This window comes from Schistocerca cancellata, chromosome 2 (assembly GCF_023864275.1).
Source record: "Schistocerca cancellata isolate TAMUIC-IGC-003103 chromosome 2, iqSchCanc2.1, whole genome shotgun sequence".
In the NCBI taxonomy this organism is placed as follows: domain Eukaryota; kingdom Metazoa; phylum Arthropoda; class Insecta; order Orthoptera; family Acrididae; genus Schistocerca; species Schistocerca cancellata.
In genome coordinates, this window is record NC_064627.1 from 652837004 (window position 1) to 652857569 (window position 20566).

At 41.2% G+C, this 20566-nt stretch overlaps 1 protein-coding gene across 3 annotated transcripts in view; it reads left to right on the plus strand.

Annotated features, from left to right (window-relative positions):
• Nucleotides 1-20566, plus strand: part of LOC126162334 (NADH dehydrogenase (ubiquinone) complex I, assembly factor 6) — a 103385-nt gene that overhangs the window by 20337 nt on the left and 62482 nt on the right. For all 3 annotated transcript variants that reach the window (XR_007535065.1, XM_049918770.1, XM_049918766.1), the window contains one exon: nt 19895-20133. Coding sequence is in view for 2 of the 3 variants with exons in the window: in XM_049918770.1 (XP_049774727.1) it covers nt 19895-20133 (239 nt within the window). In the remaining variant the exon portion in view is untranslated. The remainder of the gene's footprint in view (nt 1-19894; nt 20134-20566) is intronic.

Consider the following 20566-nt stretch of genomic DNA (forward strand, 5'->3'; position numbering starts at 1 on the left):
AGATATGTACAACTCTCTTGCTATTGAGAAAAACTAGAAATGTGTTCCCATTATGGTTAACTAGGATAGAGCAAGAGTTCCTGAAGATTTTGTGGAACAAGCAATAAATTTTTTGCACCCATTTTTACTTTTGAAATGTCTATTCTACATTCAGTAGAAATTTTTGTAATTCACTCATTGCATTCATGAAGATAGAAACTTCAAAAATTCACACTAGTTACAACTTCATAATATTTCTGTCCTTTATTCATCATGTTTTCTTTAAGATAGTGATGATATGTGCTGTCAGTAATTGTTTTCATTCCAAGCAGGACTTCCCATTACAGGACTATGGTGCCTTACATCATTATGTCACTTCTACATACTATATGTGAAATGCTAATTTTTTTGTGCTTTGAGATACAGGGTTGGACAAAGATATGGAAACACCATGAGAAATGCAAGCTTGAACATAAATGCAGGTGCTATCCAAGCCTGCAGGTTGTGCTGTTGTATCTAACCATGAACGGCACCTATTGATGTCCTCAATATGTTGCAAGTGTCAGTATTGGTCAGAACAGTATTCTGTGTTCTGAGTGCATTGGATTGAAGTGAATTTGACTGTGTGCAAATTTTTAGTGCTCATATGGTGGGCACTTCCATAACTAAGGTAGCCAAAGTGTTTGGTGTTTCAAGAGGCACAAAATTGAAGATTAATACCACATATAGGGAAATTTGTACAGAAACCAGATGGCAGTTATATGAGTCGAGGGACATGAAAGGGAAGCAGTGGTTGGGAAGGGGGTGAGACAGGGTTGTAGCCTCTCCCCGATGCTATTCAATCTGTATATTGAGCAAGCAGTAAAGGAAACAAAAGAAAAGTTCGGAGTAGGTATTAAAATCCATGGAGAAGAAATAAAAACTTTGAGGTTTGCCAATGACATTGTAATTCTGTCAGCGATTGCAAAGGACTTGGAAGAGCAGTTGAATGGAATGGACAGTGTCTTGAAAGGAGGGTATAAGATGAACATCAACAAAGGCAAAACGAGGATAATGGAATGTAGTCAAATTAAGTCGAGTGATGTTGTGGGAATTAGATTGGGAAATGAGACACTTAAATTAGTAAATGAGTTTTGCTATTTGGGGAGCAAAATAACTGATGGTGGTCGAAGTAGAGAGGATATAAAATGTAGATGGCAATGGCAAGGAAAGCGTTTCTGAAGAAGAGAAATTTGTTAACATTGAGTGTTGCTTTAAGTGTCAGGAAGTCGTTTCTGAAAGTATTTGTATGGAGTGTAGCCATGTATGGAAGTGAAAGATGGACGATAAATAGTTTAGACAAGAAGAGAATAGAAGCTTTCGAAATGTGGTGCTACAGAAGAATGCTGAAGATTAGATGGGTAGATCACATAACCAATGAGGAGGTATTGAATAGAATAGGGGAGAAGAGGAGTTCATGGCACAACTTGACTAGAAGAAGGGATCGGTTGGTAGGACATGTTCTGAGGCATCAAGGGATCACCAATTTAGTACTGGAGGGCAGCATGGAGGGTAAAAATCGTAGAGGGAGACCAAGAGATGAATACACTAAGCAGATTCAGAAGGATGTAGGCTGCAGTAGGTATTGGGAGATGAAGAAGCTTGCACAGGATAGAGTAGCATGCAGAGCTGCATCAAACCAGTCTCAGGACTGAAGACCACAACAACAACAACAACAACAACAACAACAGGGAAAGTGGAAAAACATCATCCACTAAGTCACAACATGGACAAAAGTGTGTTCTGAGTGATTGTGACAGATGGTCATTGAAGAGGATTGTGTTAAAAAATAAGAGGACTACAGCTGCAAAAAGTCACTGCAGAACTGAATGTTGTACTCATGAAGCTTATCAGCAGGAAAACAACACAAAGGGAGCTCCATAAGACCTGGACTATGATGAATTTTGTTTCACTCTGTGAGTTTACGACCCAAGAGTAAAACATGGTAGAGGTCTAGTAGTGATCTCAACAGCCTTATCATGGTGTTACTGCCAAGAATTATGTGACTATTTTGACTGATCAGGTCCATCCCATGGTACGGTGTTTCTTCCCGAATGATGATGCTGTATTCCAAGATGACAGGGTCCCTGTTCACACAGATTGCATAGTCCAGGACTGGTTTTGTGAGCATGAGGATGAATTGTTGCATCTTCTCTGGCCACCACAGTCAACAGATCTCAGTATTATCGAATTTCTGTGGTCTACTTTCTTGGAGAGAAGGGCGGGTGATCACTGTCCACTTCCACGTCCTTAGCTGAACTTGCCACTATTTTGAAGGAAAAATGTTAGAAGATACCCTTGGAAACCATACAGGACCTGTATTTATCCATTCCAAGATGACTGTTGTGGATGCCAATGGCTTTCCTACACTGTTTGAGGCATGGTAATGTGGGGCAATTGGATGAACAGTGAAACCAAAAAACAAAATTTTGAAATCTGAAAATATTATGAAAAGGATAGACTGCTACCTACCATATAGTGGAGATTTTGAGTGACAGATAGGCAAACAAAAAGATGGTCAAACAAATAAGCTTTCGATCAGAAAGGCCTTTGTCTGAATTAGACAACATACACACAGCAACACTCGTGCAAACACACCTCACACACACATGAACACAGTCTCTTGCTGCCAAGGCCATACTGTAGGGCGCAGTGCATGATGGGCGAAGCAGTCTGGGTGGTGGGGGGTAAGGAGGAGGCTGGAGTGGAGAGGGGAAGGGATAGCAGGGTAGGGATGGGGAATGGTAAAGTGCTGCTTGTAGGAGGATACCAGTATGATGTGGAGAAGAGGGTAGGGCAGCTAGGTGCTAGGTGCAGTTGGGAGGTTAGATGGAGAGCAGGGGTGGGGGTGGGGGGTGCTGTGGAAAAGGAGAGAAAGGAAAAGACTGTGGGTGTGTGGGTGTGCTGTGAAGTGCTGGAGTGGGGAGAGGGAGGGAAATAGGTGGGTGTAGGACAATGACTAATGAAGGCTGAGGCCAGGAGGGTTATGGGAACTTAGGATATATTGCAGGGAGAGTTCCCACCTGTGCAGTTCAGAAGAGCTTGTGTGGGAATGAATGATCCAGATAGCACAGGCTGTGATGAACAATGGTGTGTTGGGCAGGGTGCTCAGCAACTGGGTGGCCTAGTTGTTTCTTGGCCACAGTTTGTTGGTGACCATTCGTGTGGACAGAAAGTTTGTCTGTCATCATGCCCACATAGAACAGAGCACAACGGTTGCAGCTTAGCTTGTGAATCACATGACAGGTTTTGCAGGCAGCCCTGCCTTTGATGGGATAGATGTGTTTGTGACGGGACTGGAGTAGGTGGTAGTGCGAGGATGTATGGGACCGGTCTACGCATCTAGTTCTATTGCAGGGATATGGGCCATGAGGTAAGAAGTTGGGAGCAGGGGCTGTGTAGCGATTGACTAGGGTATTGTGTAGGTTTGGAGCATAGAGGGCTCGGAAATTTTAGGAAATTTTTCATTTCAGGGCACTTTGAGAGGTAACCAAAACCCTGGAGGAGAATGTGATTCAGTTGCTCCAGTCCTGGGTGGTACTGGTTCACTAGGTAAATGGTTCTCTGTGGCCATACGATGGGACTTTGGGAGGTGTTAGGTGACTGGAAATATAAGGTGCAGGCGATATCTTTCTGTACAATGTGAGGAGGGTAATCGTGGTCTGTGGAGGCCTGAATGAGACCCTTGGAATATTTCAAGAGGGACTGCTCGTCACTACAGATGTGACGGCCACAGTGGCTAAGCTGTATGAAAGGGACTTCTTGGTATGGAATGGGTGGCAGCTGTCAAAGTGGAGGCATTGCTGGTGGTTGGGAGATTTGATGTGGACTATGGTAATGAGGTAGCATCTTTGAGGTGGAGGCCAATATCAAGGAAGGTGGCTTGTTGGGTTGAAGAGTACCAGGTGAAGTGAATGGGGCAAAAGGTGTTGAGGTTGTGGAGGAATGTGGATAGGGTGTTCTCACCCTTGATCCAGATCACAAAGGTGTCATCAGCGAATCTCAATCAGGTGAGGGGTTTGGGTTCTGGGTGGTTAGGAAGGATTCCTCTAGATGACCCATGAATAGTTTGGCATAGGATGGTGCCATGTAGGTGCCCATTGCTGTACCCTGGATTTCTTAATAGGTGATGCCTTCAAAGGAGAAGTAATGGTGAGTGAGGGTATGGTTTGTCATGGTGACCAGGAGTGATGTAGGCTGGAACCTGTTGGGCACTGGGAAGGTCATGGGCATTATGGATGTTAGTGCATATGGAGGTGGCATCAGTAGTGATGAGGATGGCACCATGTGGTAAAGGAACAGGAACTGTGGAGAGTTGTTGGAAGAAATGGTTGGTATCTTTTACATAGGAGCCTATTACCTGCAAATTAAAGAATCCTAGAAATATCTGAAGATGTAAGCTACTATTTTACATTAGCATGTAAATTTAATGAACTTGCATTGATTTAGAATAATGCAGAATCATTAGCAACTTTTTTGCTATCGAAACAACATATAAAGTGGTGCTAAATATCCAAATATTCTTGTCCAGAGCAGGAGCAGACAACATGCTGTTGTTGAAAATTTTAATGTGATCTGAAACATTAACCATCTGAAGATGGACATGATAGCCCAAAACCGTTTATGGAATTGATATAAAGCATTTTAAAAGTATTTGTGGCTGATTGGGTTATTCACCACCAATCATTAACAGCCGCAGAGTTCACTTGTTCCAGCATGGATAAAAATACATCTAAATGATAATGTTTTCAATAAAAGTTGCAGCCTCATAAACTGTCATGCACCTATAAATGCTGACAACAGAAGAAATCTGGAGAAAGTAAATCAATTCTGGGATCTTTTAGAATCTGAAATTTCTATCATACCTAAAAAGAACATTAAAATACTTCTTGGTGACTTCACTGCACAAATTGGGAGGGAAAAGAAATTTAGGACTATTGTAGGTGAATATCCAGCACACTCAAGAACAAACAGAAATGGTGAAAGACTGATCAATATGCGTAAAATGCTCCAGTTAAAACTAGTGTCCACACATTTCTGCAAACTACCAAGAAAAGCCAAAACTTGGAGACATCCAAATCCAAATCTAGGAGAATTTCAACTGGATCACGTAGCTATATCGAAAAGGTATATCATGGAAATAATGAATGTTAAAATAGTCAGAAATGGGGAATTCGATTCAGATCATTAAAAAATAAAATTTCTCCCATGTAAAACTAAAAAGGCGACCAAGGAAGTGATCAGATACAACACCACTACAGCTAATATTACAAAAGGAAATATAGAAAAAAATAGAGAAGAGATTGAGACAAGTAAAGAAGGTGATTGGCATGAACTCCATATGCAAATAACTCAAGCAACAGAGAAAACTTTAGGATTGGCCAAGAATAAAAAGAAGACATGGTGGAATGAGGAAAGTGAAGAAACACTAATACAAAGAGCTCCAAAATGGAGAAAATGGAGATGTTCGAAAAAAGAGGAAGACCTTGAACAATTCAGACAACAAAGAAAAGAAGCATGAAAAATAATCTGGAAAATCAAAAGACACTTCGAAAATTCTCAGCTTATTGTAATAGACGAAAAGTTCACCAAAAATAATACTAGAAATTTTTACCAAACTTTTAAACACATACTTAAAGGATATCAGGCAGCAAGTGTCTGTTTCAAACATGAAAATGGCAAAATGGGATTAAATAACAAAGAAAATTATGAAATTTTTGCAAATTTTTTTGAAAAGCTGTTAAACTCTCCAGTTTCCACAGATAAATTAGAATTTCCAGTGACACTTCAAATCCTAGAGGAAGATTTCCCACCTACAAAGTTAGAAATTCCTGAAGCCATCAAAACGCTCAAAAATAATAAAGCAAGTGGTGAAGACTCAATTACAGCAGAATTATTGAAGTGGTCAAAACCAAAAATAATAAAGGATCTACAGTTACTTTTTGAGAACATTTGGAAAACTGAAAAGATTCCAGTTGAATGGAAAACAGCATTAATCCACCTGCTACATAAAAAGGGAGACACACAAAATGTCAATAATTACAGAGGAGTGTCACTTCTGCAGTGGCATACAAAATATTATCAAACATTCTCCTGAACAGAGTGGTAGACACTTTAAACAAACAACTGGGAGAATATCAGGGTGGTTTTCAAAAGAGAAGATCCTGTGCAGAACAAATTTTCAAGTTAGTCAATAATTTGCCATAGAATGTTAACCACCAAACCAATAATAGTGTCATTTATTGATTTCAAGAAAGCATTTGATTGTGTAGACAGAGAAACAATAGATAAGGTCATTAGAGATTTTGGTGTTAATCAAAATTAGCAAATATAATTTGTGAAACACTATAGGTATAATATCTAAAGTCAAATTTATGGGAGAAGTATATCAGGCACTTGAAATAAAAACTGGTGTTAGACAAGGTCATGGTTTATCACCTTTACTGTTTGTGTTCTAGAAAAAATTGTTAGTATCTGGAATTCGGAGCTAAAAAATCACAAGATTGAGCCAATAACTCAAGGAAGGAAAACAAATGGAATTAAGGTAAACTGCTTGGCTTTTGCGGATGATTTTGCAGTTCCTTCAGAAAACCGGACAGAAACAGTTATTCAAATAAACCTTCTGGAAAAAAATAGCAAACAGAACTGGTCTCAAAATTTCAGCGGAAAAAACAAAATTCATGACAAACACAAAGAAAAGTGCCAAAATTGATAGAAACACAAATAGGTAGAGTAGAGTGAGTATATAAATTTAAATATCTCGAAGAAAATATACAACAGAATAGACTAGACAAATCTGCAATAGATGTAAGAATTAACAAAATGGAAAGAGCATATGGTGTGACCAAAAATATTTGCAACAAGAAATGTACATACACTTATATTTCTGGAAGAAGAAATCGACAATAGCATGGATTACACAAGTAAGGAAAGATCTAGAAAGAAACATCATCAAATAATCAGAAATAGCAGAAAGAAACTGTTTTAAAAATAAAATACTAAATTTGGAAGGCTTTCAACGCAGAAGAAATAAAAAGAAAATCAGAAACAATATGGACAGAAGAAAGGAAGAGACTTCATGGTGAGAAAATGAGGGAGTGCTGGAAAAATAGGAAACAACAACAAAGGAAGAAGAGGAACTGAAGTTGTCAACGTGATCCTAGTTGGTCAATAAGATTGTTTAAAAAAAAAGTTCACCATTTGACTGTTAGTTATCTAGATACACTATTGCAGTTTAGACTTTGTCATTATCAAGTGATCCATCATTGTCCTTTCAAAATTAGTTCATTTTATTTTGTAGTAGTAAAATGGAACTTTGATTTTATGTTCTGTGATTTATAGTTTTCATGATTCTACACCATAAATTCATAACTCCTGATACAACCCTAAAGATCAATGCCAAAAATTCCTTAGTTTTATGGAGAGGGGAGACATGAAAGAGGAAATGCTGACATAATCCACAATCGGCATTGCCAACACAACACGCAACGTTTAGCTTCATCGCGAAATTATGATACAACTACTGCTAGGTTGCAATGGAAAAACAGGTCAATCGACACGAAGTGTTCTGGACCGAGCCAGTATCTTTCCATGTGCCACTTATAACTCGGACTCATCTTTTTTGCGTGTATTTCTGATGTACTGTACTCAGCAGCAACATGGATCATCAGCCTTTTAAATTCAGGCACTGAGTTTCGAAGAATATGCTCAGTCATGATAGAGGAAAAGACAGTAATTTCCAGCTAGTCAGCTGTTACTAGCTCACAGTCAGCCCACCACACTACCACTTGTAGTAGGTTTACAGACCCTAGCCTACGAAACATTCGAAATTCCTAAAGTACTGGATTATAAAGTATCAACACACACACACAGGAGCTATAAATCAAAAGTAGGTGTGAGAATTTCATTCTCCTCCTCCTATGAAGCAATTTTACCAACACTCATAACATCCAAATCTCAAAGTCGCAAACAAACAAGAAAGAAATTTCAAAATTTTACTTCATTTTCTAGACCTGTTAGGAAAAAAAAGTTGGTTTTGCCTTTTGTAATACTGTAAGGTGTGTAATTGAAAAGACTATCACTTTTGCTAATGATATACGAGGTAATTGAGCCATTTCTGAACACACTACTGCCAAAAATTATATCATAAAGCACTTGGTTTTGATAGTTCTTTCATTTTATGATCCCCTGGGAAATAGCAAGTATCTACAGCCCACATTGAGTCATAAAATGAAATACGGTGAAAACTGCCAGATTATGATGACTTGGATGTTTGTTTTCCACCTGCAGCCAATAGCTGTATTGTACGGTGATGTAACACTAATCAGTGGCTTCTAGCATATAGAATGAAACAACAAGCTTACTTGGTGACTTGTTCCAAAGAATGGCTGATGTAATTGTGTATAGCAAATGGACTGACCATGGCTTCCACTTGGGTTTAATTTATATAGTTAAACCTCGTACACACTTCACATCCATGCATTAATTTTACTTACAATAGTTCTGCTTGGAGACTGTCAACAGAATCCAGAATGTATTGTGACTCTACCAACTGCAGCCAACACAGGCTACTCCATTTGCTATATGTAGCACCACAATTAACAGGATGTGTTCAGTGGACAGTTGTTCATCTTTGTTGCATTCCTCAATGGTGTTTAATTCATTGTGACAGCAGACAGATTGTTATAAATGTAACACATTTCATATTAATTGGTATAAATAATTACAACATGTGAAGCAAACTTGTGTGTATATACATGCTTCCACAAAACCTGCTGTGTTTACACTACAGCAAGCAACAAGTTCAAAGTGCAAATAGTATGTGTTGGCAATACTGCAGAATGCTCCACATCAACTGCACAGCATGATGAACAAGAAAAAGTATTCAAGCAATACACTAGAGGTCACTGCCTTCGCGTCACCAAAATATGCTGCACTGCCACTGGCTGCAGATGGAAAATGCACTCCCCCACATGTCTGGTCACACTAACCAGACACAGCAGTCATGTGTGGGAGTTGTGCTTGTGAGAATATGTGCGTGTTTTTTACTTAAGAAGAAGGTGTTTTGGCTGAAAGCTTATATGTAGAGCAGTCTTTTTGATGTGCATTTCTGGGATTCAACATTTTTATACAGTTGGTAGCAATGTGTCCTTTTCATAATATTGTTCTTTCCACACTCTGTCATTGGAAATATTTGCTGCTTGGTTATCACAAGATAATCTTACCTTGTATTCCATGACATATTTTTATTTGCACTCCTTTTAAGGAATTACAGAGGCCGGATAGGGACAATATATTAAACTGAAGTAGAGTTTCCCTAGTTGTACTACACACACTGATGAAAGACATTTGCAGCAGTGGCGCATCATTTTATGTGCCATGGTGTACAATCCAGAAAAATTTTATGGAAATTGACTCTTGCCATGAAACTCTGAAATTTTGCATGACCACCATACTTAATACATATTTTATCCTCTGCTGAATTTGCTAGTGATAGAGGTTTGTTCTTTTTATAATGGTAATGGTAAGACATATAAGCTGTAATTTCTCTATGCTTTGATGCAAAAAACATTATGGCATATTTAAATAACAGTGCATAATGGATGTGACAAGCTAGGTGATAGTAGCAGTTAGACAGTAAGGTAACCAATACTTTTGTGAATTTGAATTTTATGTATGTAATCTTTGAAATGAAAATAGTTCTACTATTGCCTAGACAGGGATGCTACACTCAGATAAGTTATGACACACAATCTGTATTCATGGCATCAGGCCGAAGTGAAAAATAAGAGATGAAAAGTATATGATTAAATAGCCAAGTCCGTCAGTTTACGCTTGCACCACCATTATTCTATATGAGGTGCTAGGGGAAAATTAGACTTGCTCACCCCTGGGAGCTTTTAAGTTGTACTCCCATAATCAATTAAATTTGTTTTTGTCATCTTGAACGTATCCTCAGCATTGTTAAAATATAAAAATATGTTAATATTATCCATGTATACAATTTAAAATTAATTTTATGTATACAAATTAAATCATCAACTAAATGATAGCTTATTGTATTTTTTTTTCTTTCTGTGGCTTTTGTATGCTTTTAAATACCATAATTTGATTATTTTCACTGTATATTGTTAACAAAATGTTAATTTCACATTATCTGTTCCAATATTCGTCAACTCAGTATTGAAAATGAGATTGTATTTGTTTCAACAAAATAACTAAAAAGATTTAGTATTGTTGGAACATTAAACTGCAACAATATTGTGAAAAGGATAGATCACTACTCATCATTAAGATGACATGTTGAGTTGCAGACAGGCCCAATGAAAAGAACTTTTGGTCACAGCCTTCTTCAGAAAGGAGAAAAGAAAAAAACTGTGTGCGCGCGCGCGCACGCACGCACGCACGCGCACACGCACACGCACACGCACACGCACACACACACACACACACACACACACACACACACACACACACACACACACGAGCATTACCTCTGGCTGCTCCAGCCAGAATGTGGCTGTGTCAAGTGGAAGCAGAAATCCAGAGTGTGATGGAGGAGGAGGAGGAGGAGGAGGGGGGGGGGTAGCAGGGTACAGATAGGGGGAGAGATGTCAGTGCGGCCAGGCAGATCATGCAGGGACTAAATGGCCGCAGGACAAGGCTGCCATGCACAGCTTCAGGAGCCTGTGGGGGCGGGGAGGAAGGGGCAGGAGAACAGGGAGCAGAAAAGGAGAGGGGCGGTAAAGGGGGAAGATCAGTGGGTGCATTTTATTTATTTATTTATTTATTGTTCCGTGGGACCACATTAAGAAGTCTCTATGGTCATGGAACAAGTCAATACATGAAATTATAACACGATTGTAGAAACAGATAAAATGAAATATAAGAAACATATTCAGGCAACACGTCATTAGTTTAAATAAAGAAAATCAAGAATGTAACACTGGAATTTGCTTAATTTTTTAGCTCTTCCAGGAGCTCCTCAACAGAATAGAAGGAGTGAGCCATGAGGAAACTCTTCAGTTTAGACTTTTGGGCTACTGCTAAGATTTTTGAGTTCTTGTGGTAGCTTATTGAAAATGGATGCAGCAGAATACTGCACTCCTTTCTGCACAAGAGTCAAGGAAGTGCATTCCACATGCAGATTTGATTTCTGCCTAGTATTAACTGAGTGAAAGCTGCTAACTCTTGGGAATAAGCTAATATTGCTAACAGCAAACGACATTAAAGAAAATATATACTGTGAGGGCAATGTCAGAATTCCCAGACTATTGAATAGGGGTCGACAAGAGGTTCTAGAACTTACACCACACATAGCTCGAACAGCCCGTTTTTGAGCCAAAAATACCCTTTTTGATCAGAAGAATTACCCCAAAAAATAATACCATATGACATAAGCGTTTGAAAATATGCGAAGTAGACTACTTTTCGTGTTGAAATGTCACTTATTTCAGATACTGTTCTAATGGTAAATAAAGCGGCATTTAGTTTCTGAACAAGATCCTGAACATGGACTTTCCACAACAGCTTACTATCTATCCGTACGCCTAGGAACTTGAACTGTTCCATCTCGCTTATAACATGCCCACTCTGTCTGATTAAAATATCAGTTCTTGTTGAATTGTGAGTTAGAAACTGTAAAAACTGAGTCTTTCTGTGATTTAGCAACAAATTATTTTCCACAAGCCACGAACTTATTTCATGAACTACATTATTTGATAATGTTTCAATATTACACACAAGATCCTTCACTACCAAGCTGGTGTCATCAGCAAACAGAAATATTTTTGAATAATACTAGAAGGCATATCATTTATATAAATAAGAAACAGCAGTGGCCCCAGCACCGATTCTTGGGGAACGCCCCATTTAACTGTGCCCCATTGGGACTGAACAACATTACCACTCTCAATATTGCGGAGAATTACCTTCTGCTTTCTGTTCTTAAGGTAAGAGGCGAACCAATTGTAAGCTACTCCCCTTACTCCATAATGTTCCAACTTCTGCAGTAATATTTTGTGGTCAACACAGTCAAAAGCCTTCGTTAAATCAAAGAAAACACCTAACGTTCGCAACCTTTTATTTAATCCGTCCAAAACCTCACAGAGAAAAGAGACTATAGCATTTTCAGTTGTTAAGCCATTTCTAAAACCAAACTATACATTTGACAGCAAATTATGTGAATTTAAATGCTGCAGTAACCTTGTATATACAACCCTCTCGATAACTTTAGCAAACACCGATGGCATAGAAATAGGTCTATAATTATCAACATTATCCCTGTCTCCCTTTTTATAAAGTGGCTTCACTACCGAGTACTTTAATCGGTCATGAAACCGACCACTCCTAAAGGAAAAGTTACAGATATGGCTGAGTACTGGGCTAACATACATGGAACAATACTTCAGTATTCTGCTAGATACACAGTCATATCCATGAGAGTTCTTGGTCTTTAGTGATTTAATTATTAACTCAATCTCCCTCTTGTCAGTATCATGGAGGAGCATTTCAGGTGACAGTCTCGGAACACTTTTTTCTACGAGCGCTATATGATTCCCTGTTGGGACTAGGTTTCTATGTAGTTCACCTGCTATATTCAGAAAGTGATTATTAAATACTGTACATATATGCGACTTATCAGTAACACGGACATTCCCACTACGCACTGATTCTATATCCTCGACCTGTCTCTGCAGACCAGCCACTTCCTTTACGACTGACCATATGATTTTAATTTTATCCTGAGACTTAGCTATTCTATCTGCATACCACATACTTTTTGCCTTCCTAATAACTTTTTTAAGCACCTTACAATACTGTTTGTAATGGGCTACTGCATTTAGATTGTGACTGTTTCTAACGTTTTGATATAATTGCCACTTTGTTCTACAAAATATTCTTATACCTTTAGTCAGCCACCCAGGCTGCCTGTTTGTGCTAGTACCCTGTTTTGAACGTTCTAACGGAAAGCAACTTTCAAAGAGCACGAGAAAAGTCTTGAGGAAAGCATTATATTTATTGTCTACTGTATCAGCACTATAAACATCTTGCCACTCTTGTTCCTTGATAAGGTTTACAAAAGTCTCTACAGCAACTGGATCAGCTTTCCTAAAACGTTTGTAACTACACTCCTGGAAATTGAAATAAGAACACCGTGAATTCATTGTCCCAGGAAGGGGAAACTTTATTGATACATTCCTGGGGTCAGATACATCACATGATCACACTGACAGAACCACAGGCACATAGACACAGGCAACAGAGCGTGCACAATGTCGGCACTAGTACAGTGTATATCCACCTTTCGCAGCAATGCAGGCTGCTATTCTCCCATGGAGACGATCGTAGAGATGCTGGATGTAGTCCTGTGGAACGGCTTGCCATGCCATTTCCACCTGGCGCCTCAGTTGGACCAGCGTTCGTGCTGGACGTGCAGACCGCGTGAGACGACGCTTCATCCAGTCCCAAACATGCTCAATGGGGGACAGATCCGGAGATCTTGCTGGCCAGGGTAGTTGACTTACACCTTCTAGAGCACGTTGGGTGGCACGGGATACATGCGGACGTGCATTGTCCTGTTGGAACAGCAAGTTCCCTTGCCGGTCTAGGAATGGTAGAACGATGGGTTCGATGACGGTTTGGATGTACCGTGCACTATTCAGTGTCCCCTCGACGATCACCAGTGGTGTACGGCCAGTGTAGGAGATCGCTCCCCACACCATGATGCCGGGTGTTGGCTCCGTGTGCCTCGGTCGTATGCAGTCCTGATTGTGGCGCTCACCTGCACGGCGCCAAACACGCATATGACCATCATTGGCACCAAGGCAGAAGCGACTCTCATCGCTGAAGACGACACGTCTCCATTCGTCCCTCCATTCACGCCTGTCGCGACACCACTGGAGGCGGGCTGCACGATGTTGGGACGTGAGCGGAAGACGGCCTAACGGTGTGCGGGACCGTAGCCCAGCTTCATGGAGACGGTTGCGAATGGTCCTCGCCGATACCCCAGGAGCAACAGTGTCCCTAATTTGCTGGGAAGTGGCGGTGCGGTCCCCTACGGCACTGTGTAGGATCCTACGGTCTTGGCGTGCATCCGTGCGTCGCTGCGGTCCGGTCCCAGGTCGACGGGCACGTGCACCTTCCGCCGACCACTGGCGACAACATCGATGTACTGTGGAGACCTCACGCCCCACGTGTTGAGCAATTCGGCGGTACGTCCACCCGGCCTCCCGCATGCCCACTATACGCCCTCGCTCAAAGTCCGTCAACTGCACATACGGTTCACGTCCACGCTGTCGCGGCATGCTACCAGTGTTAAAGACTGCGATGGAGCTCCGTATGCCACGGCAAACTGGCTGACACTGACGGCGGCGGTGCACAAATGCTGCGCAGCTAGCGCCATTCGACGGCCAACACCGCGGTTCCTGGTGTGTCCGCTGTGCCGTGCGTGTGATCATTACTTGTACAGCCCTCTCGCAGTGTCCGGAGCAAGTATGGTGGGTCTGACACACCGGTGTCAATGTGTTCTTTTTTCCATTTCCAGGAGTGTATATTTAACCTGTGGTGCAGCACAAAAATCTTTTAGACTTAAAATTTGTGCATCATGATCTGAAAGGCCATTCACCATTCTGCTAACAGAATGCCCTTCTAGTAATGACGAATGAACAAAAATATTGTCTATGGTTGTTCTACTGTTCCCTTGCACTCTCGTTGGAAAGAATACGGTTTGCATAAGATTATATGAATTAAGGAGGTCTACCAGCATCCTTTTCCTTGCACACAATCACTTATACAATTTATATTGAAGTCACCACATATAACTAACTTTTTGTATTTCCTATAAAGTGAACCAAGAACCTCCTCCTAGCTTTAGCAAAAACGTTGTGAAATCGGAGTCTGGGGATCTATAAATAACAACAGCAAGAAGTTTAGCTCCACTAAATTTAACCACACCTGCACAACATTCAAACACCTTTTCAGTGCAGTACTTTGAAACATCAATTGACTCAAATGGGATACCGTTTTTCACATACATGGCTACTCCCCCACACCGCAAACTGCTCCTAGAAAAGCTGCCAGCCAACCTGTATCCTGGTAAAGGAAGAGGTAGAGAGGTGTGGACAGTGTGTGTAAGAGGGTGTGAATTGGAAGGAAGTGGGACAGAGAGGACAAACTGTTTGGTGGAAGGTGTGGGGGCAGTAAGTCACAGTAGGTTGAGGATGGGATAATGTCACTAGTGCAGAATGTGTTGTAAAGATAAGTCCCATTTGTGCAGTTCAGAAAAGTTGGTGGTTGAGCGGAAGATCCAGATGGCCTGTGTTGTGAAGTAGCCACTGAAATAAAGCATGTTATGTTCAGCTGCATGTTGCACCAACAGGACTTCCACTTTGCTCTTGGCCACTGTTTGGCGGTGGCCATTTGTCGTGGTGGACATCTGGTCATTTGCCATACCAATGTAAAAAGCGGTAAAATGGTTGCAGCAGGGGTAGAGGTGGTACATGTCATGACTCCTTTCCCAGGTGGCCTGGCCTCTAATTGGGTAGGAAACCCTATGGCAAGACTGGAATACGTGGTTCTGAGGGGCAGGGGGGGGGGGGGGGAGAGATTTGGCAGGTCTTGCATCTGAGTCTTCCACAGGTGGCTAGGGGTTGGCATAGTATAGACCAGGATGTCAAGGTAGTTGGGTGGGCGTCAAAACACCACTTTAGGAGGAGTCGAAAGGATCATGTGTAGAATGTCACTCGTTTCAGGCGATGATGATAGATAATTAAAGCCCTCACCAAGGCTGCATATCAGTTGTTCCAGTCAAGGGTGATATTAGATGACAAAGGTGGTGCCCTTTTGTATGTGGTTCTTTGGAGGGGGGGGGGGGGAGGGTTATGGCACAGGAAATTTGTTTGTGGACTAGATCTGGGGATTGCGTCAGTCTGTGAAGGCCTTTTTGAGACCTTCAGCATACTGGACAAGGGAGTTCTTGTCACTGCAGATTTGCTGTCCCCAGTTGGCCAGGCTGTTTGGGAGGTATTTTTAGGTGAGGAAGGGATGGCAACTGCCAAAATGCAAGTACTGTTCGTGGTTGAGGGATTTAAGGTGGACAGATGTGTGACGGAGCCATCAGAGAAGAGGTAGTCAATGCCCAGGAAGGACATACTGGGTTGGAGGAGGACCAGCTGAAGCAGATGGAAGAGAAGGTGTTGAATTGTGAAGGAATGAAGATAGGGTGTCTTGGCCCTGAGTCTAGATCATGCAGATATCATCAACGAACCAAAAAGATGTTTGGGATTTTGGGAGGCTAGGAAGGTTTCCTCGGGTTGGCCCGTAAACAGATTGGCATGAGAGGGTGCTATGCAGGTGCCCAAGGCTGTGCTGTGGGTTCATGTGTGTACCTTCCCTCCAAAGGAGAAGTGTTGTATGTTAGGATAAAGTTGGTAAGGTGTATGAGGAATAAGGTAGTGGGTTTGGAGTCTGAAGGATGTTGGGAGAGATCAACAAGACCATGGGCATGAGCAATGTTGGTGTATAGAGAAGTAGTGTCAACAGCGATGAGTAAAGATCCAGGGGGTCAAGGGGTGGGGGATGATGGACAGAAAGTCAAGGATGTGGTTGGTATCTTTGATGTTTGAGGCTAGGTTCTGGGTAGTTGGTTAGAGGTGTTGGCCTGTGAAAGCCCATATTCTTTCAGTGGGAGCACAATAACCAGCTACAATGGGGTGTACAGGATTGTTGGGTTTGTGGATTTTGGGGAACGTGTAGAAGATGGGTGTGCAGGGTGTTGCAGGTAGTGAGAAGAGAAATGGGTTCAAGAGAGAGGTTCTGGGAAGAGCCTAAGGCTTTAGGTAGCGACTGGAGCTTACATTGAAATTCTGAGGTAGGAACTCTATGGCAGACTTTGTAGGTGGAGGAGTCAGACAATTGGCAGAGGCCTTCCACCTGGTAGTCACTGTGATTCACAACTATAGTAGTGGAACATTTGTCTGTAGGTATGATGATTAGATCAGAATCTGTTTTGGGGCTGTGTATGGCTGTCCTTTTGTCTGCTGAAAGGTTGGTTGTAATGTCTCAAATAACAAATTTAATTTTTTTTTTTTTAATCAAAAATTTAGCTTCACTGATCAGGATAGTAAAAACATGCGTATATTAAGGGAATTTTCATTGACAAAGCAGGCTTATCACATTCACACAGTTCAATACTGTTCTATCCTGATTAAATTGAGCTTAACTTAAATTCCATAAGGCAGTGAAGCAATTTCGAAGTCTCGGTGCGACGAAAATTGTCAGTCGATCTCCTGGAAACATTTGTAATAATTATTAACTTTCGGTGATCACATGGGGAAGACCGGAGATCTGCTGGTAAGACCGTGTTAGCCTATTTATTTGAAGTAACTGGATATCTTGAGCATACAAAACAGCAGGTTCGTCCAGTGTAAATCAGACGTTCCCCACTGATCCCGTGCAACACAGTGTAGTAAGCAGACACTGTCAACAACAGTTAAATAATACATGAACACACTTACTTTAGTTTAGTTCATGTATTAAATTCCTTCTCATACAGAATCTCATCAAGATGGCGACTAGCTCAACAATACATACATATACATCCTACTTTCACGACTAATCGGCAAGAAGTCCTTCATTCTTTTCCATAAGAGAAAACATAGATAGCAGAGAAGCTATTCCATGGAGTAAATGGACGCTCCAAGGAATAATTGGGCTTGAAACTACTTTGCATTGATAATCGGTAAGATAAGAAGAGATATTTCGAGATATGTACTGAGTTATATAATTTATAAAATTTCTGAAAATATCGTGGAGAGACCGCTGCAAGAGACATTACATGGTGTTCTTAGGGAGGAACGTGGGGAAGCATGGTGAGCCAGGTTGGAGGTAAGGAAGTCTGAAAGCTGATCATGGGGTGTTTAGGTGGGAGAAGTGGGGGATCACAGTTGGAGAGTAGTAGAAAATAAGAGAGGCGTGGTTCAGTGTTGTGACCAGGTTGGCTTTGGTGGGAGGGGTTGGTGACAAAGAAGTGTTTCCATTGCGGGGATTGGGAGGAGAGTAGGTCTTTGACCAGTTGAACATGGTTAAATTAGGCTAAAAGTGAAGGCTTTGGATGCAGCTGAAACTTCTGTGAGATTGAGGATTTTGGTGGAAACATTGACAACTATGTTCTGGGATTGTTTTGGCTCTCAATTTAGTGGAGTATTGGTTGGGAGTTTTGGGGTTGTGGTAAGTTGGAAAGGTCAGCCAGGTAGGGTCTGGGTGCTATGAGGGGGTTGCAAGGAGCAACACTGTAAGATAAGAGTTAGATAGTGGTGCCTCAAGGCAGGAGTAGGATGTTGACAGGGTGGATACTTTAAAGGTGGTGTTGTCTGGAAAGCTCTTCTAGATGCTAGAGTGCAAGGGATTCAATTTCAAGAGACATGATGTGTTTAGTAGGGATTGCACAGTAGCAGTATCTTGCAGAGGTGGTTCTAGGATGCCTGTACAATGGAGAGAACCAGGTTTATATGGGACAGGCTGATGGAATCTGAAACAGTGATGGTCATTGTGAAAGGAGGGGTAGGATCCAGAGAAAGAAATTTTTGTGGTTAGGTTGTTGGACAGACTCTGTGTTTTAGGCAGGATTTAAAGAACAGGATGTGCTGCTGCATTTTAGCCAGGGAAAGGGATACTTTCCTGAACCACCACTTTGGCATTAGGGAAATCGGAAATGATGTAGAAAATGGGCAAATGGAAGTGTTAAATGATTGTGATGCAAGCTAGATAACAGAAGAAGATGAATAAAAATATGTACAAATACGAACAAATATGTTTTAAAAAATGGAGAAGAAAGGATGGAAGCAATGGGATATGGGAGTATGTACATGTTGGAATAAGGGAAGTGAGAGAGAGGGTGGGGGGGAGGGTGTATTGGTTAAGTTGAGGTTCACAAATGCATGTGGCACAGGTAGGTGTGGAAAATAATTTGTGAAAATTTGTGAGGATGATGGAGGAATTGTGATCAATAGGAAAAATTATAATTACTAGTGTAAGAATGAGCGTGCGATTCTTACCAACAATCCGCACGGTCATGTAACAGTGTCATGTACGGTCGAGACTGTTGATTCAGTGTGGTTCAGATGTCAGAGCGTGTGCAATTTGGAAGGTGATGAAAAACTGCAGGGAAGAATGGACGCTTGAGTAGAGTAATGCTTTAGAGAATAGTAACAAAGGAAAACATCACTGGGTTGTGGGATGAAAGGAAAGCCGTTAGACAAAATGAAACAATGGAAAGTCCAGGTCTGACTATCAACAATATTATGAAAAGGATAGATTGCTGCTGGACATAAAGATGACAAGGTGAGTTGCAGACAGGCACAGTGAAAAGACTGTTAAAACATTGAGCTTTTAGCCAGAGCCCCATTCAGAAAGGAAACACATATACTCATTCAAAGCAACAGGCAAGCACATTTCATGCACACAGTGCTATCTCCGTCCAGAGTGCAACTGAATCGAACAGAGGCAGCAATCCGGAGTGGGGTAGTGCATCGGTGAGAGGAGAGTAGTGAGCGCTACCTGGCAGAGCATGCTGTGGTTGATGGTGGCAGGACATGGCTGCCATGTGCAGCATCAGGAGGCTATGGCAGAGCAGGGAAGAGAAAAAGACCAGTTGGTGCATTGACAGAGTGTGGTGCACAGTGAGGATACAATTCAGTTTTAAAATCTTATAACCAGTATAACACAAATACATATTACGCTGCACAAAGCATGCTGCTGTTCCTTTTTTTAAAAGGAAAAGTCATTTAATGTTGTTGCATTTTATGAATCAGTTTTCAAATGTATGAAAATCTCCTTCACTTAGAACAATCTGCTGACTATTTGTTTCTTTCTTCAGGCATTAAAAACATTCATGCTGATCATGCTGCTAGTCACTTAGGAAAAGCACAGGGTCTTACCAACATGGTTCGTTCAGTACCTCATTGTGCTGAGAGAAGACTAGCACCACCATTACCACAAGATGTTATGATGGAGAAAGGTGTGTCTCAGGAAGAGATTATCCGTGGAAGCAGATCAGACAACACTCGTGATGTAATCTTCACAGTAGCTGCCAGAGCCTCACAACATCTCGAAAAGGTCAGTGTGTTCTCATATAGCTTACAGGAGTATAGATAGGAGAAAGGGAGTAGGAACAGCTGTAAAAATTAATGGAGCAGCTCATATGAAACACACAGTGGGAGTACCTTTCCAGAAGTCGAATACACCAACAAATGACAGAAAACTTGTAAGCTTTCTGTGCTGCTTGAATGCCCTCTCGTGATCATAAATTCATTTTTACATCATAATGGTACCGTGTTGCCCCATAAGTTAAAAATAATGGCGAATATGCGTTTATATTCTGGATAAGGTGCACGTGGTTTGAGAGTATTATGACTTATGATGGTTTGTTAGATGGCCCTACAATTATCCTTTAAGTTTAGAGCAAGCATACTTGTTGGTTGTAAGGCATCCTGCATGTTCTGTTGAATAATTTGGCATTGCTGTTGTAAATCTAATACATCTACATATA